Below are 23,380 nucleotides of genomic sequence, written 5' to 3'. Positions count from 1 at the left end.
AGTAAGCACTTTGTTTGCTCGGTGTGTGCAGTTCAGTCAGTGTGTGCATCTGACAGGAGAGTGGGGGGAAAAGTGAAAAAAGAGACGTTTCTGTTCTTGTGAAGAGATGTCTAGGTACCACAAAGCAGCGATTGATGGATACTTGGACCTCTTGAAGGAGGCCACGAGGAAGGACTTGAACTCTGCGGATGAGGATGGCATGACTCCCACTTTACTGGCTGCTTTCCACGGACATGTCGATGTTCTTCAGCTCATATGCAGCCGAGAGTAAGCATGATGCACTCCTCTCTATCATCGAGGCGTAATTTGTATATATAGCCAGCTTAATCTCATTCATGGTTAATGAAAAGGCTTGGTAAATTGGCTGAATTGTTACATTTTTAGAAAACCATACTTTTTAAAGTAATTTCTGCTGAAATTCTTGATGTATTAAGCACATTATAACTAAACTAAGATACAGTCAATGTTTTTCTTCATGTGTTGGTTTTAAACATGTCTCTGAAGACAATATAACAAGCTAAAACTTAATTCCACTCCCATGAGCTGAGCCAAATGTTTAATCAACCAAAAACCTCCTGTGAAACAAAAGATCCCTTTATCTGTAACCACAACCCCCACCGAATCATTTGTTCAACATAACAAAACAGAGGCTTCAATCTAGAACAGCATTCTTACTGAAAAAAATATGATTCTGGGACAGCCTATTTAGCAGGGCGTAACACGCACCTCACCCTGTTACGTGGAAAGAAGTAATTAAAGCTTTTCTACTTTGGTCATTGGTTTTTATGACACCGTATTGCAGGAATACAGCAATAAAGAATTTTATGGCTGTGACAATGAGGCGCAGCGCAAGAGGACTTTAAGTCTTAATAGTTTACCAATTCACTTAGCTGTGTTTGGTATTATATGTCATCAGTTTTTGTTTGACATGAAAGACGTTAATTCTAACCTTAAATGTAAAGGGTTAGGAAATTCATATTTGCTCTCTTGCTACGAGTCAGATTAGAAGATTGTCTGACACCTGTAGCTGGAGCTTCTTAGCTAACTTAGCTTAGTGTCCGAAGACTGTACAAATATTTTTTAAAAGCTAGCCTTGCTCTGTCCAAAATCTACTTACCAGCTTCTCCAAATGTCACTGATATCCTATGTATATCTCTTTCTAGTCCAACCCATATAAGAGTTGCAGATTATTACTTTAAAATAAATATGTTTTTGTTTCAAACAGAGGAGACCCCAACAAGAGTGACATCTGGGGAAATACACCTCTGCACCACGCTGCTGCTAATGGCCACATGCACATCCTTAGCTTTCTCGTCAACTTCGGTGTTAACCTTTTTGCACTGGACAATGAATCCCACACAGCTATGGACGTTGCTGCTTCTCACGACCGCATGGACTGCGTGCGCTTCCTAGATGCTGCTTCATCGCAGCAGACCAACCAAAATCCAAAGAAGGTTGCCAATCTAAAGAAAGAGGCCATCAAAGAAGCAGAGAAACATATAAAACTATGCGAGAAAGTGAAGAAGAAACACCAGAGCAAGATGGATAAAATGCAACACAGAGCGGATAATACGGGATCTGTCTCAGAGGCCAGCATGGCATCAGCATTCTCAAAGGGTGGCACCATGTCCGGCATCAACGAGCAGTTCTCCAAGCTGATTGCTGCGGATAAATCCGGGTCCCTCACAGCCAGGGTTAAAGGCACACTCCAGAAGAAGCTCAGTAAAAAAGATAAAGGCACGCTGCAGAGAACAGGAGGGGATGGGAACGTCATTTTCCTGAAACAGGATAGTGCAGCGACTGATCAGCCAGAGTTTCTGGATGTCTTCAACGAGCAGGATGAGAGCATGCTAGACAAGGAAGGCTTTGAAGACTATTATGACGACGAACCAGGCGAAATCAAACAGTCCATCTTCAACCGGCCTGGCCTTGGAGGTCTAATTTTCATGAAGAAGATGGGACTTGATTCAGAAGACATCCCCAGTGGGAACAATGAAAGTTTGGGCTACCTTGTTCAGAACGAGATGTTTGATGCAGAGGAAGATGCTGCTGGCTTTGATGGAATTGATACTGATCTGCCCTGGGATCAGGAAGACCTGGGACTGGATGATAATGAAGATCAGGAGACTTCTCCTTTGGATGGATTCTTGTCTGCCATCTCTTTTCCAGAGTTTGCCCCTGCATTCAGCAGAGAGCACCTAGACCTGGAGGCGCTGATGCTTTGCTCTGATGAAGATCTGAAAGGCATCCGCATCCAGCTGGGTCCCAGGAAGAAGATCCTGGAAGCTGTTGCTCGCAGAAAGAAAGCACTGGAGAGTCCAGGCACCATGACAGACAGCTGCTTGTAATCTCAAACAACACATGAACGGTACATTATAATCCTATTTAACGCTTAAAGAGTGTTTTTTTGTAAATAGAGGCAAAAGTTAGATTTTCCAAATACAAGAAAATGTTTTCCTCGAAACTGAATTTTACTGTACTTACCTACAATATCAAGAAAAGCATTGATAAATCTGGTTGAGAAAGACAAGAAAATTGTAATACAAATCCACAGATGTTTCTTCAGATGTTGTTGATTTCCACAAATAACAATCGTTGGAAGATGTGCTGTTTTATGTTGTTTTTACTTTTGACTTGAAAATATAATTGTCAAATAAATCAAATATAATAAACAATGTCTCCTAATTAGTGATGGGTAAATATATACATAGATTTGCTTGTGTGTGTCTACTTGTTCCCTGGTTTTGGGAACATAGGTTTGTTCATACAGTCACATTGTGAGGACTCACATTCCATTTTGGACAAAAAGTTGGTCCCAATAAAGTATGTTATGACAGTATATTGTGGCCAAAAGAGCATAACTGCAAGTGAACAAAATACAAATAAAGAAAATAATAGACTAATTTTAAAGTTTGCGTAGAGCCTAAATAATTGGGTTTGGATCTTATTGTTCTAAAGTTAAAATGCCCCAACCTGATAACTTGAGAAGTTAACCAGAGATGTAACAGGAAGTCAAAGATCCAGGGAATTATTTTTTGAAAAAAAAGATCTGATGAACCCACTTAACAACCTGCAACCAAATAGCCAGTGAACACAGTATGTTGGGTAAAACATATAGTTATTGGACTCTAAATAATTCCTTGCATTGTTCCATGTGTGCTTGATGTATAAACAACTAATATAAGGTAAAGCAAAATGCATAATTAATTAAAAAAAAAAAAACATTCATGAGTGACAGTTTGTATTACTTATTTTGTGTTTATTAGTTTCGGTGTCCTATTCTTTAAACATGCTGCATGTATAGAGGCCTATGTGGAATCTACTACAAGTCTGGATAATGAAAAAGGTTTTGAATAATTTAATGTTTTCATTTATACACTCAGTTTTGATATTATGATGTAAGATGATCCTTCTAGTCTTAAAGTAGCGTATTGCATATAATAGTAAAACAAAGACTTTGGTGCAAACATTACACTTTTTTCTCAGCTTGGGAATTTACACAAAGCCGGAAGTACTTGGGGGTGATTGCTCTTGAGCTGTGGGCGGGACTTCCGGTGAGAGGCTTTAAAGCCCTGTCGTTACCGTTTGACGGTAGTATGTGACTGCAGAGGGTGGGCTCGTACTTGTACTGTTGTGGTCACGATCGTGTCTAACAGGTATTATGGTTTACAACTGCTGAATGCTTTATATCCCCTGCCTGTGCCTTGTATGTATTCTGCTGAAACGAAGGATAGCATATCACGAGAGAGAGATATCGGCTGTGATTCGCTAAACCTAATTAGTCCGCTAACTAACAGGTAATCTCAGGTCCTCTCTCCGTCGTGTTGCTTCTCCTGCGACTTTTACACATGGCAATTTTGAACAGCAATTAACTTACGGAAAATAAGTGATGACCGGCTAATCTTTAAACTGTCGGTTTTATCTAACACGTGAATTGACAGTCAAGGTGTTCCAACTGTGCTGTCTGTTTGTCTCTCCACTACAAAGTGAGAAATGGCTGAAATAATCGCCGTCCACGCCGTGTTGCCCTCGCCGTCCACTATAAACGGCACCTTCCCGATCCAGGAGGACACAGCTGCATCCGCCCCCCCGGCCTCCGTGAGCAGCGAGGAGGACTACCTGTTTGTGGAGGCCAGGCACCCCAACACCGTCCTGCAGGGCCTCAACAGCCTGAGGCTCAACAACGCCTTCTCTGATGTGACCCTGTGCTGCGGAGGCAAGGAGTTCCCCTGCCATCGCATTGTGCTGGCCTCCTTTAGCTCTTACTTCCAGGTAAACACAGCTCTCCGTCACCACAGTCATAGCCATTACACACTCAATCAACCACTCCATCAATCACTCAATTTCTGTTAAAGTGAAGATACCCAATACACTTGACAATTACGAAGATTGCATGCAATGTGATGCATCATACAGTGCATAAAAGTAAACAAAAAAAAGTGACAAATTGCAATGTCAATGGGATAGATCGGATTCTGTGACGTGTAGTTGGATGAGGTTCTTATAGGTTCTTATGTGAGTAGATGGGACAAGCTGACAAGAGGACCAGCACAAGTACTACAGAATAACAGTGTAGTGCTGTGGACAAAAAATCCCTCCTAAAAAGGTTTATGTATTATACTTTAAATATTTTCACAGCTCTACCTTGCTGTCAGACAGCCCTTTCCGACAGGGATCTGAAGCAACTGAAGGAATGACTAGCATCAAGCGAGTAACAGTTTACAGCAGAGGTGGGAGTAAGTCCTACATGTGCAAGTCATGAGCAAGTCTCAAGTCTTGACCTACAAGTATCAAGCAAGTCCTAAGTCACTGTGGTGAGAGTCAAGCAAGTCAAGTCATTGCTCAGGTCAAGCAAGTCAAGTCATACGAAATTCTGATGAATAAGCCCAGTTTCCGCATTTCCGCATCAGTTAAAAGACAGTGGTTATGAAAATGGATTCAACCCACACTATGATCTTCATTACATACACAGTTAATCATTTGAAATCTAATTTAGACCAATGACAATCATATTAGATTAATATTAACCCTAGAACTGCAGACAATATAGCTAGGACTCAAAAAGTCTGTTCAAAAAGGCAGAATTCCAGGTAAGAAAATCATATATGGCATTTGCCATTACACATATTTAATTTAAATGTCTTAACACTACCACCAACAGCGTCAGAACCTACATAGATATCATTTAATTTGTTCCTCTTCATAATTTCCAATTAAACTAAGTAGGACGATTTAAAACTCACTTAATTGGGTTAATTTAGAAATTGCTTCAGTTTATCATCATAACAGATAAAAAAGTTCAGATTCATTGTACAATAAATCAAAGAATGATGCACTTCTACAAACAAACAACATAATTAAAACATTTAAACAAGCTACTAAAAGTAGATGAACTACATTATTCAAAAGTTTACAGTAACTTCTGATAATAACACAGGGGAAATAAATGAGGCCTCTCTCTCTCTCTCTCTCCTGACAGCCTGTCAGTATCGGGGTTAGTCAAAATGAATCCCTTGGCAGTTCTAGTGTTCATTTACCGTTTTGTCTTCTCTTTGCAATGCTTAATCGATTTGAAACCAAGTCTTAACGTAACTTAAACTTAACGTTATCTTTCTAGCTAACACAACACATTCACGCATCTTTCTCTGTGGGTTTTTTTGTTGTGACGAATTAAGTTGGATGTTGTGGTGGTCGTGTCACTGATATTTATGCTGCAGACCCTGCATACCGCTGTTCTTTTCGTATTAGCGTCACATAATACAACATAATCCTTGAATCCAAACTTCACTATTTTTGAAGTAAAGTTAGCCAGTCAAGTCCTTTCAAGTCATCTATCTCAAGCTTAAGTCATGAATACCAAGTCAAAGTCAAGTCTTTTATTAATGTTAGTCAAGCAAGTCTCAAGTCAAAAAATATGCGAGTCATGTGACTCGAGTCCCCACCTCTGGTTTACAGTATGGCTTTATTAGCCCAGATGGAGTAGACATGCATGGCCTTGTAGCATGGCCTTGTAACCACTACTGATAGGCCAACATGTTATATGGTAAAACTTTCTAGTTTTTGTCACGTTTCTAGCTTCATAATGTTGGACTGCTGAAACTGAACAGTTCTAGTATCAGAATTGGACAGACCAGAGAAAAGGACATTACAATGATCAAGCCTGGAAGATATAAATGCATGGATTACGGTTTCATTACAATGATTCAATAAATCTAACTTTGGCAATATTAGTCTAAAAAAAACATTCGATGTTAACAGTCAAGTTCTCACAAGGTCCCACATTTCTTTGGACCAACAACTCAAGGAGTCCAGATGTTCATACGCTACAAATTAATGTAAACAGTTTGGATTTTTGGGTGTTTCCTCCATCTCTCCAGGCAATGTTTTCTACTGACCTGATAGAGTCCAAACAGGAACGGGTTGCCATTAATGGAGTTGAGCCTCAGATGATTGGCATGCTGGTGAGCTACGCCTACACCTCAGAGGTCTACATTTCTAAAGCAAATGTGCAGGTAAAGTATCAGCCATTCTTTCTTCTTCACTGGCACCCTTCCTCTAAAGAATCTGTGCTGAAAAACAACAACATTTGTTCCAGGCTCTGCTGGCAGCAGCCAACCTGTTGGACGTGATGGCCGTTCGAGAGGCCTGTTGTCGCTTTATGGAGCGTCAGATGGACGAGATGAACTGTGTGGGGATTCACTGCTTCGCTGAGGCCCATTCTTGTAAGGTGTTGGAAAAACGCAGCATGGAGTACATTCATGAGCAATTCAGCAGCGTTTCTCAGCAGGTGAGAAACGCTGATCAAACCTTTTCAGTCTACATGCTGATACCTGGGTATCTGCTGTGTTTAGTTAATAAGCGTGAATGGGAGTGTTCTTTAACATGTAAGGCAACATCAGGTTTGAACTAAACATTGCTTTCAAAACTTAAAAAAACTAAATGTAACGAATAATTGTATAGTTCTAACTTTACTGAATAGTTTTTCACTTAACTCAAAGTCAACTTTAATGTCAATCTTTCAGTTTGTGTGTACAGACGGAGAGATCGAAATGACGTTTCCAACAATCCCGAATACAAAAATACAATTATACAATACACAGATATGTATACAAATTGGGGCTGTCCCGAATACCATTTTTCGGGCTCCGGATATTCGGTAGTAATCAGCAGCGAATATTCCAATATTTGTTCCGCGCGGGGGGGGGGTGCGTAGTAATAAGCAGCGGAGGAGAGAGCCTATTAAATTGAGCACCAGCAACTATGTAAAACAAATCCTGAACTGGAATTAAAATACATGTATACAACTGCATACAATTCTACTGCTTATTGGGAATTTGATATTCTTTAGGTTTTGCATTGATGGACAAATTTAACAAGCAATCAAGAGGCAAAGTTACAGACTAAGAAATCGCGAGGGACATTTCTTCACTAATTGTATAGATAACAAGTTTGGATCATTCTACAGAAAAGCCATATTTGGTCTTGACACATTGCAGCTATTTTGTTAAAATGGTAGTGTTTTCTCAATTTTCACTGGTGCTACTCTTCTTCCTGGTAACACCAGTGACATTCCTATATAAATAAGCTTTGTATAATAAAAATACTTTAAGCTCTACTTGTTGTGGATTCATCAAGTTAAGAGTTAGTTATTGCTATTCAACAGGTTTTAGATGTGTTTAGAAGGAATATATTTCAGCAGATTTGTATCACCCAGATTCCACCTTTTCTGTAGAATGACTGGTTTACATGATTTAATGGAGGAAATGATATTTTGTCCTAATACAAAACGGGTTAAGATTTATATTTTTCACAGTTTCATGTGTCGTTTTTTTCCCACTAGGAGGAGTTCCTGTCTCTATGTGTGGACAAACTGACAGAAATCATCGCCAGTGATTATCTCAATGTGCCTAAAGAGGAGCTGGTGTTTGAGGCCGCCATGTCCTGGTTGAACAAATGTGCCACTCGAAAACAGAGCTTTGAAAAGGTCAGTTTACACAACCTCCGATAGAGGAATGCCTGTATAATGTTTTATTGTTCATGTATACATTTGAAGTATAGTATTGAGCAGTAGGCATCTCTTTATATGTTGAGTCACAGTGCTGAGCAGCTGTTAGTCTTTAAGACATTCATAAATGAAGGATGACATGCCACCTCTGGAGAACACTGTCTGTTGTCATTGTTGCCTTCTTTTCCTTTGAGGTATTTTGCACTCTTTGTTTTACCATGCTGGAGATGAAGACGGATATACTTAATAATTTCCAAACATTACATTCTACGGAAGGTCATAAGAAACCATCAAAGGAAACCTGTGAGGAGTGTTCAAGCTGAGCTATGTCTCTAAAAGTATAAATTAAACTGGTCGTGCTGTTATGAGGGGTTATGTACTGTACCAGACTAATCATGTTCTAACATCTTATCCGGTGAGTGTGCTTAGCTAAAGAGTTCCTGGCTTCATTTTTTGCATTTTTAACTCCTGTGACTTTTCAACCAGCAGTGATAACCGTGGCAGTTCCTTAGTTCTCTTTTTCTAATCCTTCCTCAAAGGTCCTTGAACACATCCGCCTGTCTCTCATCAGCCCGTACTACCTGCACGATGTGATCGAGTCTCTGGATGTGGTGAAGGAGAACCAGGCCTGCCAGAAGCTCATCTCCGAGGCCAAGGACTACCTGCTGCTGAAGGACCGCCGCGGAGAGCTCTACTGTCCCCGAGCGAGGCCGCGCAGGTCCACAGGTCCACACGTTCACTTTCTATAGCTATTCCTGAAAAAATATGTGACTGTGACATACTTTGAATCTTATCGACTCATCTGCTGCAATTCCAGAAAATGGTCCAGCACGGCCTCACAAACAAGCAATTTTTTTAGTGGGTTTTCAAGCGATTGTGGGATTACTATGGGATATTTGACAGCTTTTGCATCTGGTTTCAGCAATTCTCTCCATTAGGTGCTCACACACTTCTACATCTGACACGATTGGAGGATTGATCGATCAGTCAATAAAGGTTTATCAGCAACTATTGTAATCATTGATTTAATAAAGTCATGTTTTGAGCAAAAATGCCACAAATTCATAGGTTCCAGCTTCTCAAAAGTAAATATTTGCTGGATTTAATCAAACCAAATATGTTTCGGTTTGGGGGCATCATAACGGGCAAAAATCAAACATTTAGATCTGTTAATTTGCACAGAAATTGTAGAGGCAGTCTATGGACCAAAAAAGAATCGACCAAACGGATTAAGATACTGTATGATTTAAAATAATCCCAACAATAGTCACAGCCCTGTATACGACCACATTGTATCCTACAGGGATTAGATGAATATCTATCCAAAGGCAAGTGTGCCTCGGCTCACGTCTCTCTGTTCTTCTACTACTGTTACCACGGCAACAGGGACAGCTGAAGTGATAGTGACAGTTGGCGGGGAGGATGACAAGGTGGTGCTGCGCAGCGTGGAGAGCTTCGATCCTCTGACCAATCAGTGGAAGAATCTGGCCTGCCTGCCCTTCGCTGTGAGCAAACACGGGCTGGTCGTGTCCGGTGAGATCAATTCAAAACTCCATATTGTGTCCCCCTCTCTCTGAAATGAGCAGCAGCTAAGTGACACGTCTTTTTCCTCCGCTCCTCCTCTGCAGACTCCACTCTGTATTTGGCAGGAGGAGAGTTTCCTGACGGCTCAGCCAGCAGGGAGATGTGGCGCTACGACCCCTGCTTCGACTCCTGGATGGAGATGGCTCCCATGAATGTTGCTCGCTCTGAGTTAGGTGAGGCACTCTCACTACAACAACACATAGGACCTGATTAGGCCTTTCAGTGATTTAAACTCATTTATATGATGTGATAAATCTGTCTGTTGGCTAATAATTTTTGATTATAGCCAAGTTTTAGTTGAAACAGTAGAATAGGGTAACGTTCACATTTGAACTATTAACCAATGGCTCCTTTTGAGGCTATTTTACTGTCTCTTTATTTAAAGTGGACCTATCATGCTATATTTGAACAATATATTGTAGGGCCATACCTATGTAAAGTATATAAATATAGTTGTTTTTTTCAAAATACCAAACAGATCCTGCATTTTAGCCATGCCTCATTTCGCTCTATTTGCTCTTTCCAGCCCTGTTTTTGCAGGTTCTGATTCTGTGACGTAGCTTTAATGCAAATGAGCTGCAGCTGACCACGCCCCCCTGCAGGAGAGGGGAGCGTGCTTTGAGATCAGCTGCTGGGCTGTCAGAAGAGGGGGAGAAAAAGAGATCTCCGTGTTTTATTCTTATATGATTATATAGTCATTATTCATTCGTTTTAAAGCTCAATAAATAACAAAGAAGATCTTTGACCGGCACTTTTCTAAGTTTGTCCGTAAGATTTCAACTTTAACGGACATGTAGACCGGCGAAAACAAATCTAACTGAAACTCTGCCGCACGGTTCCCTCGTCCCTTGTAAGAGGCGGAGAGGTGGGTGTTTGTCATCGGCTGGTGGCAAACCGGAGAGAATTACAGTGCTTGCTTCGCGGGGAGGGATTGCATTGAATTACAGCAGCAGGAGGCACAAACGCTTGCCTCGAGGAGGGAGAAAAAGAGCCACAGCGGAGAATAAACAGAAGGGCAACCATGCGCGGGAAGTCTTCTTCGCTGCTTTTGTGGCAGACTATAGCACCACTTACAGGCCTGGCATATGTACTACAGCGCTTTCAAGCGGCAATGGCCGGCCATGGCCCAACCCCACATTCACCTGACGGCCCGTCCACACAGCGGCGTGCGATGAAGCTTGCCGGCGGACGTGTCTGAAACAACCAATCTCCCGCCCCTGACACACAAGCAGCGGTTTGATTGGCTAAAGCTTGTACTGGCATATGATTAGATTGGCTGACACTTCTGCCGAGGCTTCAAAAGTTGAACATTGCTCAACTTTTTGCAGCCAGCCACGCCAGCAAAACTCCGCTTCGCTTCCCACAATGCAGTTTGGCGAAAAGTGACATCACACCATTCAAAGTGAATGGTGAAGCTTTCAACGCACGCCGCTGTGTGGATGGGCCATGATAGGTGGAGAGTTGGCCATATAATAATAATACATTTTATTTATATAGCGCTTTTCACAACTCAAAGATGCTTTACAGTATGAGGGAAGATAGACAAACAAGGACAGGCAAACAAATAAATATAGTAAAATAAACAAAAGGCAATCGAGAGGAAGTTGATTGAGAAGGGGGTGGGCTTATGGGTTAGGGTTATAGGTCAGTGTTTCTCAAACTTTTTCATACCAAGGACCACTTAACCAATAAAAAAACACTCGCGGACCACCGAACTCCACAAATATCCCAAAACACATCGTTTTTCTAGAACAGATTATAAATCGCCTGAAAATGGTACAAACAAGTGACAACATGTGTGATGAAGGTGTTGCCCTGGGCTTTATCATGCAATAGAAAGTGAAACTTAAACGTGTTCCATTACGGAGATATTCCCGCGAGAGTGCGGAAAACTTAAATGTATTTATTTATTTCAAATGTGAAATGTTACCAATATACTCACGGACCACTAGGGGCCGCTCACGGACCACCAGTGGTTCGCGGACCACACTTTGAGAAGCACTGTTATAGGTTATATAGGCGGAGCTCCTCGTTCCTGACAGAGAATTTTCAAATCTGTATCAGATCCGTTGCAGCCCTGTTTTTAGAGATTTGGGTTTGGAGGAAAAGAGAGGGTTGTGTTTTCTGACACTTGGTGAGTTCCCTGACACAACGGGGACACATATTCATGTATAAAAGATGAAGAAAAGTGCATTTTGCATGATAGGTCCCCTTTAAGAAAATGTCATTTCAGTTCCAAACTTCTAAATACATCACACAAAGTAAACCCCTTCCCTATCTTCCTCTCGAATCTCACCACTACCTTCAGCCTGTCACTTGTGTATAACGTGAGAACGCCAGCTTTGCATTTTGTGTACAAGTGTTGTATTGAGTTTGTGTCGAGTATGGAATATGTTACCAGACTTGGAACCACTGTGGGATGCTGTTACCTAGACTCTCTGTGTATGGAACAATCTATACCTCTTTCTCTTTTCCTCTGCCAGCACATTAAACACGACACTGAGGTGCGGTATGGCTGCAGATCATATACTCTGCCTCCCAGGCACTAAAGGTTGGCCCCATTTGAATAGATATGTAACACAGTCGATAGAGTTCGGAACCCAACCCTAAAAGATAAGAATTGTTTTTTACCGTGTAGAAACAGACCGCACGCATAAGTTTTGTTTCCGCCGCTGAGCCAGGACACATCGAAGCTCTTAGCTAAGTTAACTCTAACATGTGGGGGTAAATATCTGTCATGTTTAGATAAAACGCGATTACTGATTTGGTTAATCTTGCCCTCAGGCCTGGTGATGCTGGATGGCTTTGTGTATGCAGTGGGGGGGTGGGAGGGGGGGTCCCGCCTGGACTCTGTGGAGTGCTACAACCCTCACACCAACTCCTGGCAGTTCACAGAGTCGGTGAAGATGGCCGTCACAAGCCCCGCTGTGGTGGCCCTGGACGGACTGCTCTACGTTACTGGTAGGAAACACAGGCTACACATGTGAACGATTTTCCTGAGGTTGTGCTTTTTGACTGAAAATATTTGCAGTTTTACCACTTATTATGCTTGTGTCAACCTGTCCTGGTAGGTGGAGCCGTTCTAGAGGATGGTGACGGCACAGACCTCGCTCAGGTGTACAACCCTAAACGCTCGATGTGGACCGAGGTTGCCCCCATGCAGATCGCCCGCTCGGGTTCAGCTGCTTGCACACTCAAAGGAAAGATTTATGTTATAGGTATGTAACACACTTTACAGCAGCTATTCCCCACCATTGTGCCTCAGAGCATTATTTAGTGGGAGTGTAACATTTAATATAAAATAAAATGTTGATAAAATACAAAGCAAGTTTTTGGATAAATGTGCGCAATAAGAAGTTATTTCGACACACTAACATGTAATGCCCATGTTGGCCACTGTTTACATCTGATGTACTAATAAGAAATGATATATTTTTTAGAAACTAAAACATCATGAGGGAGATGACTCGCAGCACTAAGAAAAGTACAAAGTATGTGGTAATAAAATATGAGCTTGAATAATTTACATTTAGATAATTTATTGAAATCATTACTGCTGACAGTGGCAAGACATTTTCAGCCCAGATTATTTTTTGTCAGGTTACATATTTTTGTTTGGCTGAAACGTTTAAACAATCAGAAATGGGCACTAACTTACAAAAGTTACAATCTTCTTTTATAGCACCCGACAACAACACAGCAAGACCTTTTTATATACATTGAAATCAAACAAGATCATGACTATCTCTTGTTTATTCTGACAGGAGGATGGCACGCCTCAACAGAGAACACAGATAAGGTGGAGTGTTACAATCCAAAGACCAACAAGTGGACCATGTGCGCCCCCATGAAAGAACGACGGTACCGGCCAGGGGCGGCAGTGGTGGATGGAAAGATCTACGTCCTGGGAGGAGAAGAGGGCTGGGACAGGTGAGGGGCTCACCTGGAACATTTTGAAAAGTTGCTTGTCAATGTAATGTCATCTGATCCCAGCAGGAACTTCTGCATGAGTCCAGGATTTGACAATCAATTGGGGCTTAACAGTTGATAATTGAATGTTATCACCATCACAAGATGGGACTATTGCAATATCCAAATCCGAGGAAGGCAAATATGTGAAATTCCATTCATTTGTTTTTTTTAAACTCTGTTTTTAAGATGATCCTCATGAAAAACATTACAGCACGATCATTTCAAATGTTTAAATGAAATAAGAATAATGATACCCTTTTTTTTTCTTCTTCCATTATCATGAGGCGTATCACAATGTCAGCCACAATAATCCCAGTAAGATATTGTTTTCAATTGTATTTATTTAAAAAAAATGAATGAACTGCTCTTATGCAGTTGGAATGTAAAGAGGAATGTGAAGTGGCTTTTTTTTCTTGCATTAAAACCAAAAGACATTTACAGCCTTACTACTTTTAATGCTCCTTCCCCTGTACATGCAGATATCACGACACGATCGAGAGGTACTGTGATGAGACGGACACGTGGGAGATCGTCGGGGAGATGCCCACCAGTCGCAGCTGGCTCAGCTGTGTGTCTCTCCAGCTCAGGAAGGACATCCACATGTGCTGCTTACCCGAGACGCCAAACGACATTTGAGCGACAGTGTCTGAATCTTTCATGGTTGTTCATTGCACCCTCATTAGGGGACAGTGCCCTACAAAGCTCAGTGCTGTGGAGAGCAGCTTACTGAGATGGGATGCCGGGATCTGGCACGGCGCTGATTGAGCTGTTACCGGTGGCAAAGAGTAGTCGGTTTTGATCGACGTCTGCTTGTGGAATGAGTCACAATTGTGTCCCATTTTTGCCTTGATGACAAAAGACATATGGTACACGGATATTAAGTTACTGATTGACGATCGAGTCAGCAGTCTGATCTGGCTCTCTGTATGTTTACGGTACTGTTTTGATGTCCGAACACCTCAAATCTGTGAAAAGCCAACATAGTGTATTTTTGTACTGTTATAATGATGTGATGTATTTATTGGGGTGTGATTAGCTGTGAGAAAGATATTTAAAAAAAATGTAAACGGTTGACAAAAGATTCTCTATGGGCCAAATAATCTTTCTGTGAATATTTCTGAAGGTCACCCGTGAAAAAGTTGTCTATACGCGAGCTGTGTTTTTGTAAGTAATGCTTTGTAAGTTCTGAATTATTGTCTTTACTACCTGTAATATGTTGATTCTATTTTTGTAATGTGTGTCATGCATTGTAGTGACTTTTAATGGAGTGTGTTCTAATAAATAGTTTAAATTATGTATTGCGAGTGCAATTTTTATTTTGTTGTTGCTATTTCAGAAACGGCCTTAAACAACTTAAAACGTTTTGTATATTTAAGCAAAGCCAGTGGAAAATGTCCACTATAGAGTAAAGAGATATTAGACCAAGCTACGTATTGTTTTTATTTATTACATTTCAGTTTGATTCAATATGAAGCCCTGATATATGAAAGGCTACTTCATAATTTAGCTTTTATTGTTCAAGCTTCACTCACGTCATTTAAAATCTCATACTCATTTTTCTTGGCAGTAATGGGATTCCCTCCTAAACTAGACATAATTAGGGAAAACATCTTCGTATAAATATCTTTATGTATACTATCAATTTATTTATTGACCACAAAACGAAGTTTATAATAGTTTTGGTAACTTTGAACCTGCTGCAAAAGTTTATCTTGAAGTCCTATAATCTTTGATAGTCTGCTAGCTGCAGTGGATTCTGGGTAATACGACGCCAGCCGCCATATCTGTCTTTCTGTACCGGTTGAAGGAGACTGGAGTCATGAAAGGAATCCGATCCCTCCACAATATCCCCGTGAGTCCCGTTTTTCTCAGTTTGATATAAGTCGTGTAACCGTCAGGAGTTCAACTCATTGTGATTCTGGAGCTGCTTGAGGGGAATTAAGCTCCAGTTAGCCTGCTGGCTAGTTAGCTTGCTAGGTGGCTAGCTAATGCAGATTTATCTAACGTTAGGCTTGTTTTCATGGTTTCATAATCACACCCTGAAGTCAGTCACATGTACAGAAAGCCCAGTTTAACGTTATGTTTCCAGTAAAACAGTTTATGAAATACTTATAGCGGTGTAGCTTGTTTTTGGTTAGCTTCTTGCAACCTGAAGGTCATGTCAGAAGCCAGGTAAGGTTTTCCCAAATATTTTGGTTGAGGTGTCTCCAAACGAAAAACACCCCTTAATGTGGTCATAGCTGAGTGACAACCAGATATTTTACGGCCACAGGCTTTGTTTAAACTTTACAGGAAACATGTGTAATGTAATTTGTGTTTATACTGTAATGTTAGTAAAGTTACACGGGTTATTTCGCGACAACCTAACATTACACTGACACACCAGCTCTGCTTTATGACAGGCTGTCAGTGCATGACAAGCCAGAGGTGGAAACTATCATTACTTATTTGTGCCCAATACAAATGTTCAAGTCTTTTAGGCTTTTTCATGTTGTATTTGATCTTTGGGCACATGCTACTACTTACAAATATGTTTTATTATATATAAATAACAACACGGAGGTCCCATACGCAAAGGCTAATAATTATAGTACACAAATGGCTGTTTCTCATAAACTACATGGGGCATATTGAATATCAAAGGTCTGTAAACATGCACACAGAATACAAATATTGCATTTGAAATACATCTTAAAAACACAATGTTTTTCCTGACAATGTGTAATAAAAAGTGTAATCATCAAACTTGATAATACTACAAATATCATCATATAGTGCATAAACCTGTTGCTTACCTGTTGTTAGTGATATGATCCGACCCCTCAGATTTACTTTGGAGGAGGGGCAGGGAAACACAAATATATCTCTTAAGCCCTCATGTACTTGTATCAGAGGTTGATAGGTGACGGCTGCTGTAAGGAAACATTAGAGGTCATATTACTCTTCATGGGCCAGATTGTCTGATAGGGGATCCTATCCATAGTCAGTGTATTACTAACAGTAAATATCGCTCCAGTTTTTAGAAACATACCAGCTCCTGGGCTGTGGACTGGGGCCTAAGTGAACAATATTTTAGCCACCTTAAAGCTGGTTTAATTTGTTGCTATATTTAGTTTATTTTGACAGCTTTACCTCACTGTCAGACAGTCCCTTTCCAATGCTAATGCTGTCAGTAAAGACAACTAATCTTTAGGTTTCACAGGATACATGATTGCCAGTCTTTGGTTAAACTTATTTTTCTTTAATCCTTATGTTGAGTCTGTACCCCTTTTTAACTGGAAAACACAAGTCAAGAGCAGTGAAAGAAAACAAGATGCTTGTGTTAAATCGTGTGTCTCCTCTTCCTACAGAAACGCTGCTATGCGGCTGCCAGGAGGAGTCCAGCTCTCACTGAACCCCTCGCTCTGCCGTCCTTAGCTAAACCTCTCCCTCCCCAAAATGTCCAGGTAGGCACTGCTCAAATATAAATACCCATATCTGTTTCAGCCTACAATCACGCTGGACATTGTTTGATTGCAAGTTCCCAGTAACAATTGTTTTTGCTGCTTCAGGTGTCTAAACTTCCCAACGGTCTGGTGATAGCATCGCTGGAGAACAACTCCCCGCTGTCCAGTGTCAGTGTGTTTGTGAAAGCTGGGAGTCGCTATGAGACTGTGGAGAACCAAGGCGTCTCTCATGTGCTGCGACTGGCAGCAAACCTGGTAACTTGTGATTGTGTGTTCTGTAGCTGCTTACTGTGTACTTCTCCTGAGTAAATGTACTTTGATAAGTAGTATCTCAGCCATTGGACTGTTATATCTTAACCTGTTTATCACCCACATGCTGTAAAAAGTTGTTGAAACACTTTGTGTTGTGTTTTAGACCACTAAGGGTGCATCTGCCTTCAAGATCTGTCGTGGTTTGGAGGCACTGGGGGGCAGCCTGAGGTCAGTGATGGTACTCTCTGCACATGCACACACTGACAGTCTAAAAATAAATACCAGTGTTACCTTATAGCCCCATTGATACATCTGTGTTGTCACCTATTTACTTTCAGTGTGACATCATCAAGGGAGACCACCGTCTACACGGCAGGATGCATGAGAGACAACATGTAAGTGCTGCTTTCTGTATGTCAAGCCTTTAATGCTGTTCCACTCCCATGTTGATGACTATGTAAGTGTTAACATGACTGTATCTGTGTGTGCAGAGATTCATTATTTGAGTATCTGGTCAACGTGATCACAGCTCAGGATTTTCGGCCATGGGAGGTGTCCGGACTGACGTCAAGAGTGAAGATCGACAAGGCTCTGGCTCAGCAGTGTCCTCAGATAGGTCGGTAGCAACAGTTCAGCTCTGAACATCCTGCTTTCTCACTGTGGTAATGGAGTCAGTCTGTCATTATGTTGAGTCGAAGGAGAGCAATTGTACGCAAAGGACTTTAGGTTCAAGGCTATCAGAAACATTTGGTAAAAGGTAACGGCTGCACACTTAGTCCATGCCGACTCCATTAGAGTAATTATTCCACTACTTTACACTTCATTTTATTCTATTTTACAAGTACACATTTGACTTATTCCTTCCACACAGTTATGTCTCCTGCACCATTATGTTGCACTATTTAATTCATTATTTATTTTATGTCTTAAGTTTCATTGTATGTTCAGCGGTTCCTGGGACTTTAGATTGTCATGGTCACTGTGTATGCCTGCCGCTGTAACTATTGAGCATTTGACAATAAAGCCTTTAAATCTTTGAAGCCTTTAAATCTTTGAATCAATTCTTCAGTAGGATTGGCTCATCACAGGGTCTCATTAGATTTACATTTAATGTTAAAAATGCTCAAAGACCTAGTAAAAAAATGTGAAATTCTGTGTTGGTGGTTTATCCATCTCGTGACATTTTAAATACTTGTCAAAAAAATCCCCCTTTAAAAATGCAGTTAAGGGAGACAGAGAGGGGAGGTGAGGAGACATTTGTCACATTACGGAAACTAAACTCACTGAATGGAAAACAAGATGTAATTTATGGAGCATGCTAACTAAAGTTCTCTACTAAGTTTCTACTTTCTCCCGCAGGTGTTATTGAGAAGTTGCATGAAGCAGCGTACAAAAATACCCTGTCCAACTCTCTGTACTGCCCGGACTACATGGTCGGCCATATCTCTTCTGCACAGGTATGAATCTTATTTATTAAAACATATGAATATATCTGACATAAGCTTTTCTTCTTTTGCTCTAACACACGTTTCTTCTCCTTATCGCCCCCTTGTAGCTGCATTCATTTGTTGCGGACAATTTCACCACTGGGAGAATGGCTCTTGTAGGACTAGGTGAGTGTCACAGCTGATTTTTACAATCCTCAAATGTAGCCTCAGCCCAAACACAGGGGTAGAAACATATAGGCCAACAGAGATACTAATGTAGTTTAGTATGTGTGTCAGCATGCCTGAAGTGATTACACATACAGTGGGGCAAAAAAGTATTTAGTCAGCCACCAATTGTGCAAGTTCTCCCACTTAAAAAGATGAGAGGCCTGTGCATTTTGTAATCCTCCTAGGTATACCTCAACTATGAGACAAAATGAGAAGAAAAAAAAAATCCAGAAAATCACATTGTCTGATTTTTAAAGAATGTATTTGCAAATTATGGTGGAAAATAAGTATTTGGTCAATAACAAAAGTTCATCTCAATACTTTGTTATATACCCTTTGTTGGCAATGACAGAGGTCAAACATTTTCTGTAAGTCTTCACAAGGTTTTCACACACTGTTGCTGGTATTTTGGCCCATTCCTCCATGCAGATCTCCTCAGTGATGAGGAGCAGTGATGTTTTGGGGCTGTCGCTGGGCAACACGGACTTTCAACTCCCTCCAAAGATTTTCTATGGGGTTGAGATCTGGAGACTGTCTAGGCCTCTCCAGGACCTTGAAATGCTTCTTACGAAGCCACTCCTTCGTTGCCCGGGCGGTGTGTTTGGGATCATTGTCATGCTCAAAGACCCAGCCACATCTTCAATGCCCTTGCTGATGGAAGGAGGTTGTCACTCAAAATCTCACGATACATGGCCCCATGCATTCTTTCCTTTACACGGATCAGTCGTCCTGGTCCCTTTGCAGAAAAACAGCCCCAAAGCATGATGTTTCCACCCCCATGTTTCACAGTAGGTATGGTGTTCTTTGGATGCATTCTTGCATTCTTTCTCCTCCAAACACGTCTAGTTGAGTTTTTACCAAAAAGTTCTATTTCGGTTTCATCTGACCATATGACATTCTCCCAATCCTCTTCTGGATCATCTAAATGCTCTCTAGCAAACTTCAGACGGGCCTGGACATGTACTGGCTTAAGCAGGGGGACACATCTGGCACTGCAGGATTTGAGTCCCTGGCGGCGTAGTGTGTTACTGATGGTAGCCTTTGTTACTTTGGTCCCAGCTCTCTGCAGGTCATTGACTCGGTCCCCCCGTGTGGTTCTGGGATTTTTGCTCACCGTTCTTGTGATCATTTTGACCCCACAGGGTGTGATCTTGCGTGGAGCCCCAGATCGAGGGAGATTATCAGTGGTCTGATATGTCTTCCATTTTCTAATAATTGCTCCCACAGTTGTTTTCTTCACACCAAGCTGCTTACCTATTGCAGATTCAGTCTTCCCAGCCTGGTGCAGGTCTACAATTTAGTTTCTGGTGTCCTTTGACAGCTCTTTGGTCTTGGCCATAGTGGAGTTTGGAGTGTGACTGTTTGAGGTTGTAGACAGGTGTCTTTTATACTGATAACGACTTCAAACAGGTGCCATTAATACAGTTAACAAGTGGAGGACAGAGGAGGCTCTTAAAGAAGAAGTTACAGGTCTGTGAGAGCCAGAAATCTTGTTTGTTTGTAGGTGACCAAATACTTATTTTACCGAGGAATTTACCAATTAATTCATTAAAAATCCTACAATGTGATTTCCTGGATTCTTTCCCCCCATTCTGTCTCTCATAGTTGAAGTGTACCTACAGTAGGATGAAAATTACAGGCCTCTCATCTTTTTAAGTGGGAGAACTTGCACAATTGGTGGCTGACTAAATACTTTTTTGCCCCACTGTACACTTTTATGGATGTTTTTCTATCCCGGGAATGTAAGGTGTTTTTCAGTTTGTGTGCTCTGTTCCAGTTAATTTGCATGTTAACGTTAGTTTTGTCTGATTCCTGCGTGCAGGTGTGAAGCACTCTGTCCTAAGGCAGTTGGGCGAGGGGCTCCTGAGTGAGCGCAGCGGGGCGGGAGCGCCTGTGGCTCAGGCTGTGTACCGCGGAGGTGAAGCTTCAGTTTATTAACACATTACTCTCTTAGATTTATCACTGGAACATTGTCATAATGCTATTGTTTTTTGCAGGTGAGCTGCGGATGCAGAACACCGATGACCTGGTCCACGCCCTGATTACCAGCGAGGGCGGTGTGACAGGAAGCGCAGAGGCTAATGCCTTCAGCGTGCTGCAGAGGATCCTGGGAGCTGGGCCACATATTAAGAGAGGCTCCAACATCACCAGCAAGCTGAGCCAGGGTATTGCCAAAGCCACCACACAGCCATTTGATGTAAGTTAAAAAAGAGAGGATATTATTTGGTGTTGTTTAGTTGTAGACTTACTGTGTTTGCATTAGTTATAAACGTGCTGTCTTTCAGGCCACAGCCTTCAATGCCTCATACACCGACTCCGGCCTGTTTGGCATATATACCATTGCACAAGCTGACTCAGCAGGAGAGGTGATTGACTAAAATACTAATTCAAAGATAAATGTTATCCGATCTAAAATCTGCATTGATGCCTGAGTCTACATTTCTCTAAACTGCTGCTTGTGCTCTGTGTAGGTGATCCAAGCTGCCGTTGCTCAGGTGAGCGGTGTGGCAGAGGGAAATGTATCGGAGGAGGACATCATCAGAGCAAAGTGAGTTCACTGAGTAACGTTAGACAGACGAAGGTGAAGCCTTCTTTGTACCAGAACAAAATGATTGACTTCTCTGCTTAGGAACCAGGTGAAGGCAGAGTACCTGATGTCAATAGAGAGCGCCGAGAGTCTGATGGAGGAGATCGGGGCTCAGGCTCTGAGCACTGCAGCGTACCAGCTCCCTGACGCCATCCTCCAGGCCATAGATGGTGTCACCCATGACGAAGTGGTCAAGGTGAGAGTCTCTACTGTAGAGGTGGTGATGCTGTTTGTCAAAAGTGAATAATTATGTTTTGATTTTTTTATCAGACAATGTATTATTATCAGCAGGTAACTGTTTTTAAAAAGCTATTTCTTGCAGAAAAAAAACAGAAGGTGTCTTCAGATTTTACTTTCGGTTAAACAAAATACTTGAATTTAAAACATGAGAAAATCATCTCAGCATTTATTTATTGAGAACGATTAACATAACAAAAACCCCAAAAGTTGCACTACCGATAAATGCAGAAAGATAATATAAAGTGACAATTTTTATTAATTAATTAAATAGAGTTGTATTGGAGTTGTAATTGACCACTTAAGAAAATGCTTTAAATTAAAGCGTTTCCTCTGACCTTTACTTGACAGGCTGCGAATACATTTGTGGATGGCAAGAAGACCATGGCATCTTGTGGACAACTGTTGAATACACCTTTCGTTGATGAATTATGAAGATAAATCATAAGAACGGTTGGTTTTATTTCTGGCTCGCTGTGCCGGGCTGCTTCAAAAGGAAAAAGGACATCAAAGCCTCCTGCAACAATTCATCTGATGTCACCAATCATGTGTCTGTCCTGCAGTAAGTGCACCAACGAGGACCTGGAGAATCATAATGCAATATCTTTTTTGTTTTCTGTCAATTGAACTGTATATCTATGTAAATTAAAGAACGTGATAACCACTAGCTGTTGCTTGTATTTGTATCTTGGAATGAATCCAGATGTACTTAAGGTTCATGTTTTATCAGGAGAGTTGAGGCATCTCTGTTAGGGCTGTTCAGGCAGCTGGTATTTTCAGCATTCCGAGATGTTGTTCCATTCTTCAACCAATGGAGGGACACAAAAGCACAAACATGACTAAGCAGGATTTAACGTTGCCAATGCTGAACATCCTACGTTACATTTTTAGCAGTCCTGTTTTCACTTCTAATTATGTTTGCAGCATTGTTAAGTATAATTCACTAAAGAGAAAAGTAAAACCAGAATGATATACATAAAGAATACAAATAAAAGTACTTTAATCATAAGGCTGCATTATCTTGTGTTTTCTGAGTAAAATGTTTGTCTGCTTTCTGGCTCATTGCTATAGCTAAGATAAACACATTTAATTAGTTATTTAAGCATAAAATGACAAGTGTAAACTACAGTCAATGCAAGTAGAAGTAGTACAATGTTAACATTTTAAATGCTGGAACTTGTCAAAGTTTACTTGAATGATGAATTGGTTATTCAAATTGTTGGCAATTTTTTTTGTCCTCTAATTTGAGCTGTATTTCAACCACACTTTTACTTTTGCCTCGTGAGATTTTATTATTGTATACAAAAGGACAATTTACAAAATATTCAATTGAACATCAAAAAAGTGCATAAGAGCATAAAGCATAATGAAGAAAAGAAAACTAGAAGGTTATAAGGTAATCCACCCCCAAAAGGACATGGTACAGTGTTATTTTCCCGTGAAAATGCATAATAACATTTCAAAGACATGTTTAAATAAACTAGACATAAATTAGAATATTCTCATGGACCATTGCATGAACAGCCTTAGTTCATATTGTACTTAAATGGTTCAAATTCCCAACATTCATAGCACCCCTGTAGCAATCGCCGACCCCCCCAAAAAACTGCCTCCCAGGGCGACTCAGGTCACCCTGAACCCC

The 23,380-nt window shown here is 41.0% G+C and overlaps 3 protein-coding genes across 4 annotated transcripts; all 3 read left to right on the top strand.

Moving 5' to 3' along the window:
* anks4b (ankyrin repeat and sterile alpha motif domain containing 4B) lies at window positions 1–3,178 on the top strand. The gene is made up of 2 exons (XM_034089527.2): window positions 1–267; window positions 1,226–3,178. Exons 1-2 carry the CDS (start codon window positions 107–109, stop codon window positions 2,346–2,348), a joined length of 1,284 nt encoding a protein of 427 aa, XP_033945418.1. The 5' UTR covers window positions 1–106; the 3' UTR covers window positions 2,349–3,178.
* A 388-nt stretch (window positions 3,179–3,566) lies between these two features.
* LOC117451625 (kelch-like protein 20) lies at window positions 3,567–14,855 on the top strand. Of its 2 annotated transcripts, none has more exons than XM_034090022.2 (12): window positions 3,567–3,656; window positions 3,988–4,272; window positions 6,378–6,512; window positions 6,596–6,787; window positions 7,841–7,984; window positions 8,545–8,731; window positions 9,392–9,538; window positions 9,634–9,762; window positions 12,374–12,550; window positions 12,661–12,807; window positions 13,354–13,519; window positions 14,041–14,855. In XM_034090022.2, exons 2-12 carry the CDS (start codon window positions 3,994–3,996, stop codon window positions 14,195–14,197), a joined length of 1,860 nt encoding a protein of 619 aa, XP_033945913.1. In that variant the 5' UTR covers window positions 3,567–3,656; window positions 3,988–3,993; the 3' UTR covers window positions 14,198–14,855. The 2 variants fall into 2 exon arrangements, with proteins under 2 accessions (XP_033945913.1, XP_033945914.1); XM_034090023.2 differs by lacking the exon at window positions 3,567–3,656 and adding an exon at window positions 3,664–3,797.
* Window positions 14,856–15,310: 455 nt separating this feature from the next.
* Window positions 15,311–22,405, top strand: uqcrc2a (ubiquinol-cytochrome c reductase core protein 2a). Its single transcript, XM_034089078.1, has 14 exons — window positions 15,311–15,413; window positions 16,912–17,007; window positions 17,113–17,262; window positions 17,423–17,487; window positions 17,598–17,654; window positions 17,751–17,875; window positions 18,619–18,716; window positions 18,815–18,872; window positions 20,737–20,832; window positions 20,912–21,111; window positions 21,200–21,280; window positions 21,386–21,462; window positions 21,544–21,697; window positions 22,090–22,405. Exons 1-14 carry the CDS (start codon window positions 15,381–15,383, stop codon window positions 22,171–22,173), a joined length of 1,374 nt encoding a protein of 457 aa, XP_033944969.1. The 5' UTR covers window positions 15,311–15,380; the 3' UTR covers window positions 22,174–22,405.
* Window positions 22,406–23,380: the final 975 nt, after the last annotated feature.

Source organism: Pseudochaenichthys georgianus, chromosome 8 (genome assembly GCF_902827115.2).
Source record: "Pseudochaenichthys georgianus chromosome 8, fPseGeo1.2, whole genome shotgun sequence".
Lineage (NCBI taxonomy): Eukaryota > Metazoa > Chordata > Actinopteri > Perciformes > Channichthyidae > Pseudochaenichthys > Pseudochaenichthys georgianus.
This window is presented reverse-complemented; position numbering and strand designations above follow the sequence as displayed.

Bases quoted from the DNA above. Each gene is read 5' to 3' on its own strand.
- LOC117451625 (XM_034090022.2), top strand. From the start codon at position 3,994: ATGGCTGAAATAATCGCCGTCCACGCCGTGTTGCCCTCGCCGTCCACT. The intron at 9,539-9,633 runs GTGAGATCAATT...CCTCCTCTGCAG, and splicing joins ACACGGGCTGGTCGTGTCCG to ACTCCACTCTGTATTTGGCA. The intron at 13,520-14,040 runs GTGAGGGGCTCA...CTGTACATGCAG, and splicing joins GGAGAAGAGGGCTGGGACAG to ATATCACGACACGATCGAGA.
- anks4b (XM_034089527.2), top strand. From the start codon at position 107: ATGTCTAGGTACCACAAAGCAGCGATTGATGGATACTTGGACCTCTTG. The intron at 268-1,225 runs GTAAGCATGATG...TGTTTCAAACAG, and splicing joins CAGCTCATATGCAGCCGAGA to AGGAGACCCCAACAAGAGTG.
- uqcrc2a (XM_034089078.1), top strand. From the start codon at position 15,381: ATGAAAGGAATCCGATCCCTCCACAATATCCCC. The intron at 17,655-17,750 runs GTAAGTGCTGCT...CTGTGTGTGCAG, and splicing joins GGATGCATGAGAGACAACAT to AGATTCATTATTTGAGTATC. The intron at 18,717-18,814 runs GTATGAATCTTA...GCCCCCTTGTAG, and splicing joins GCCATATCTCTTCTGCACAG to CTGCATTCATTTGTTGCGGA.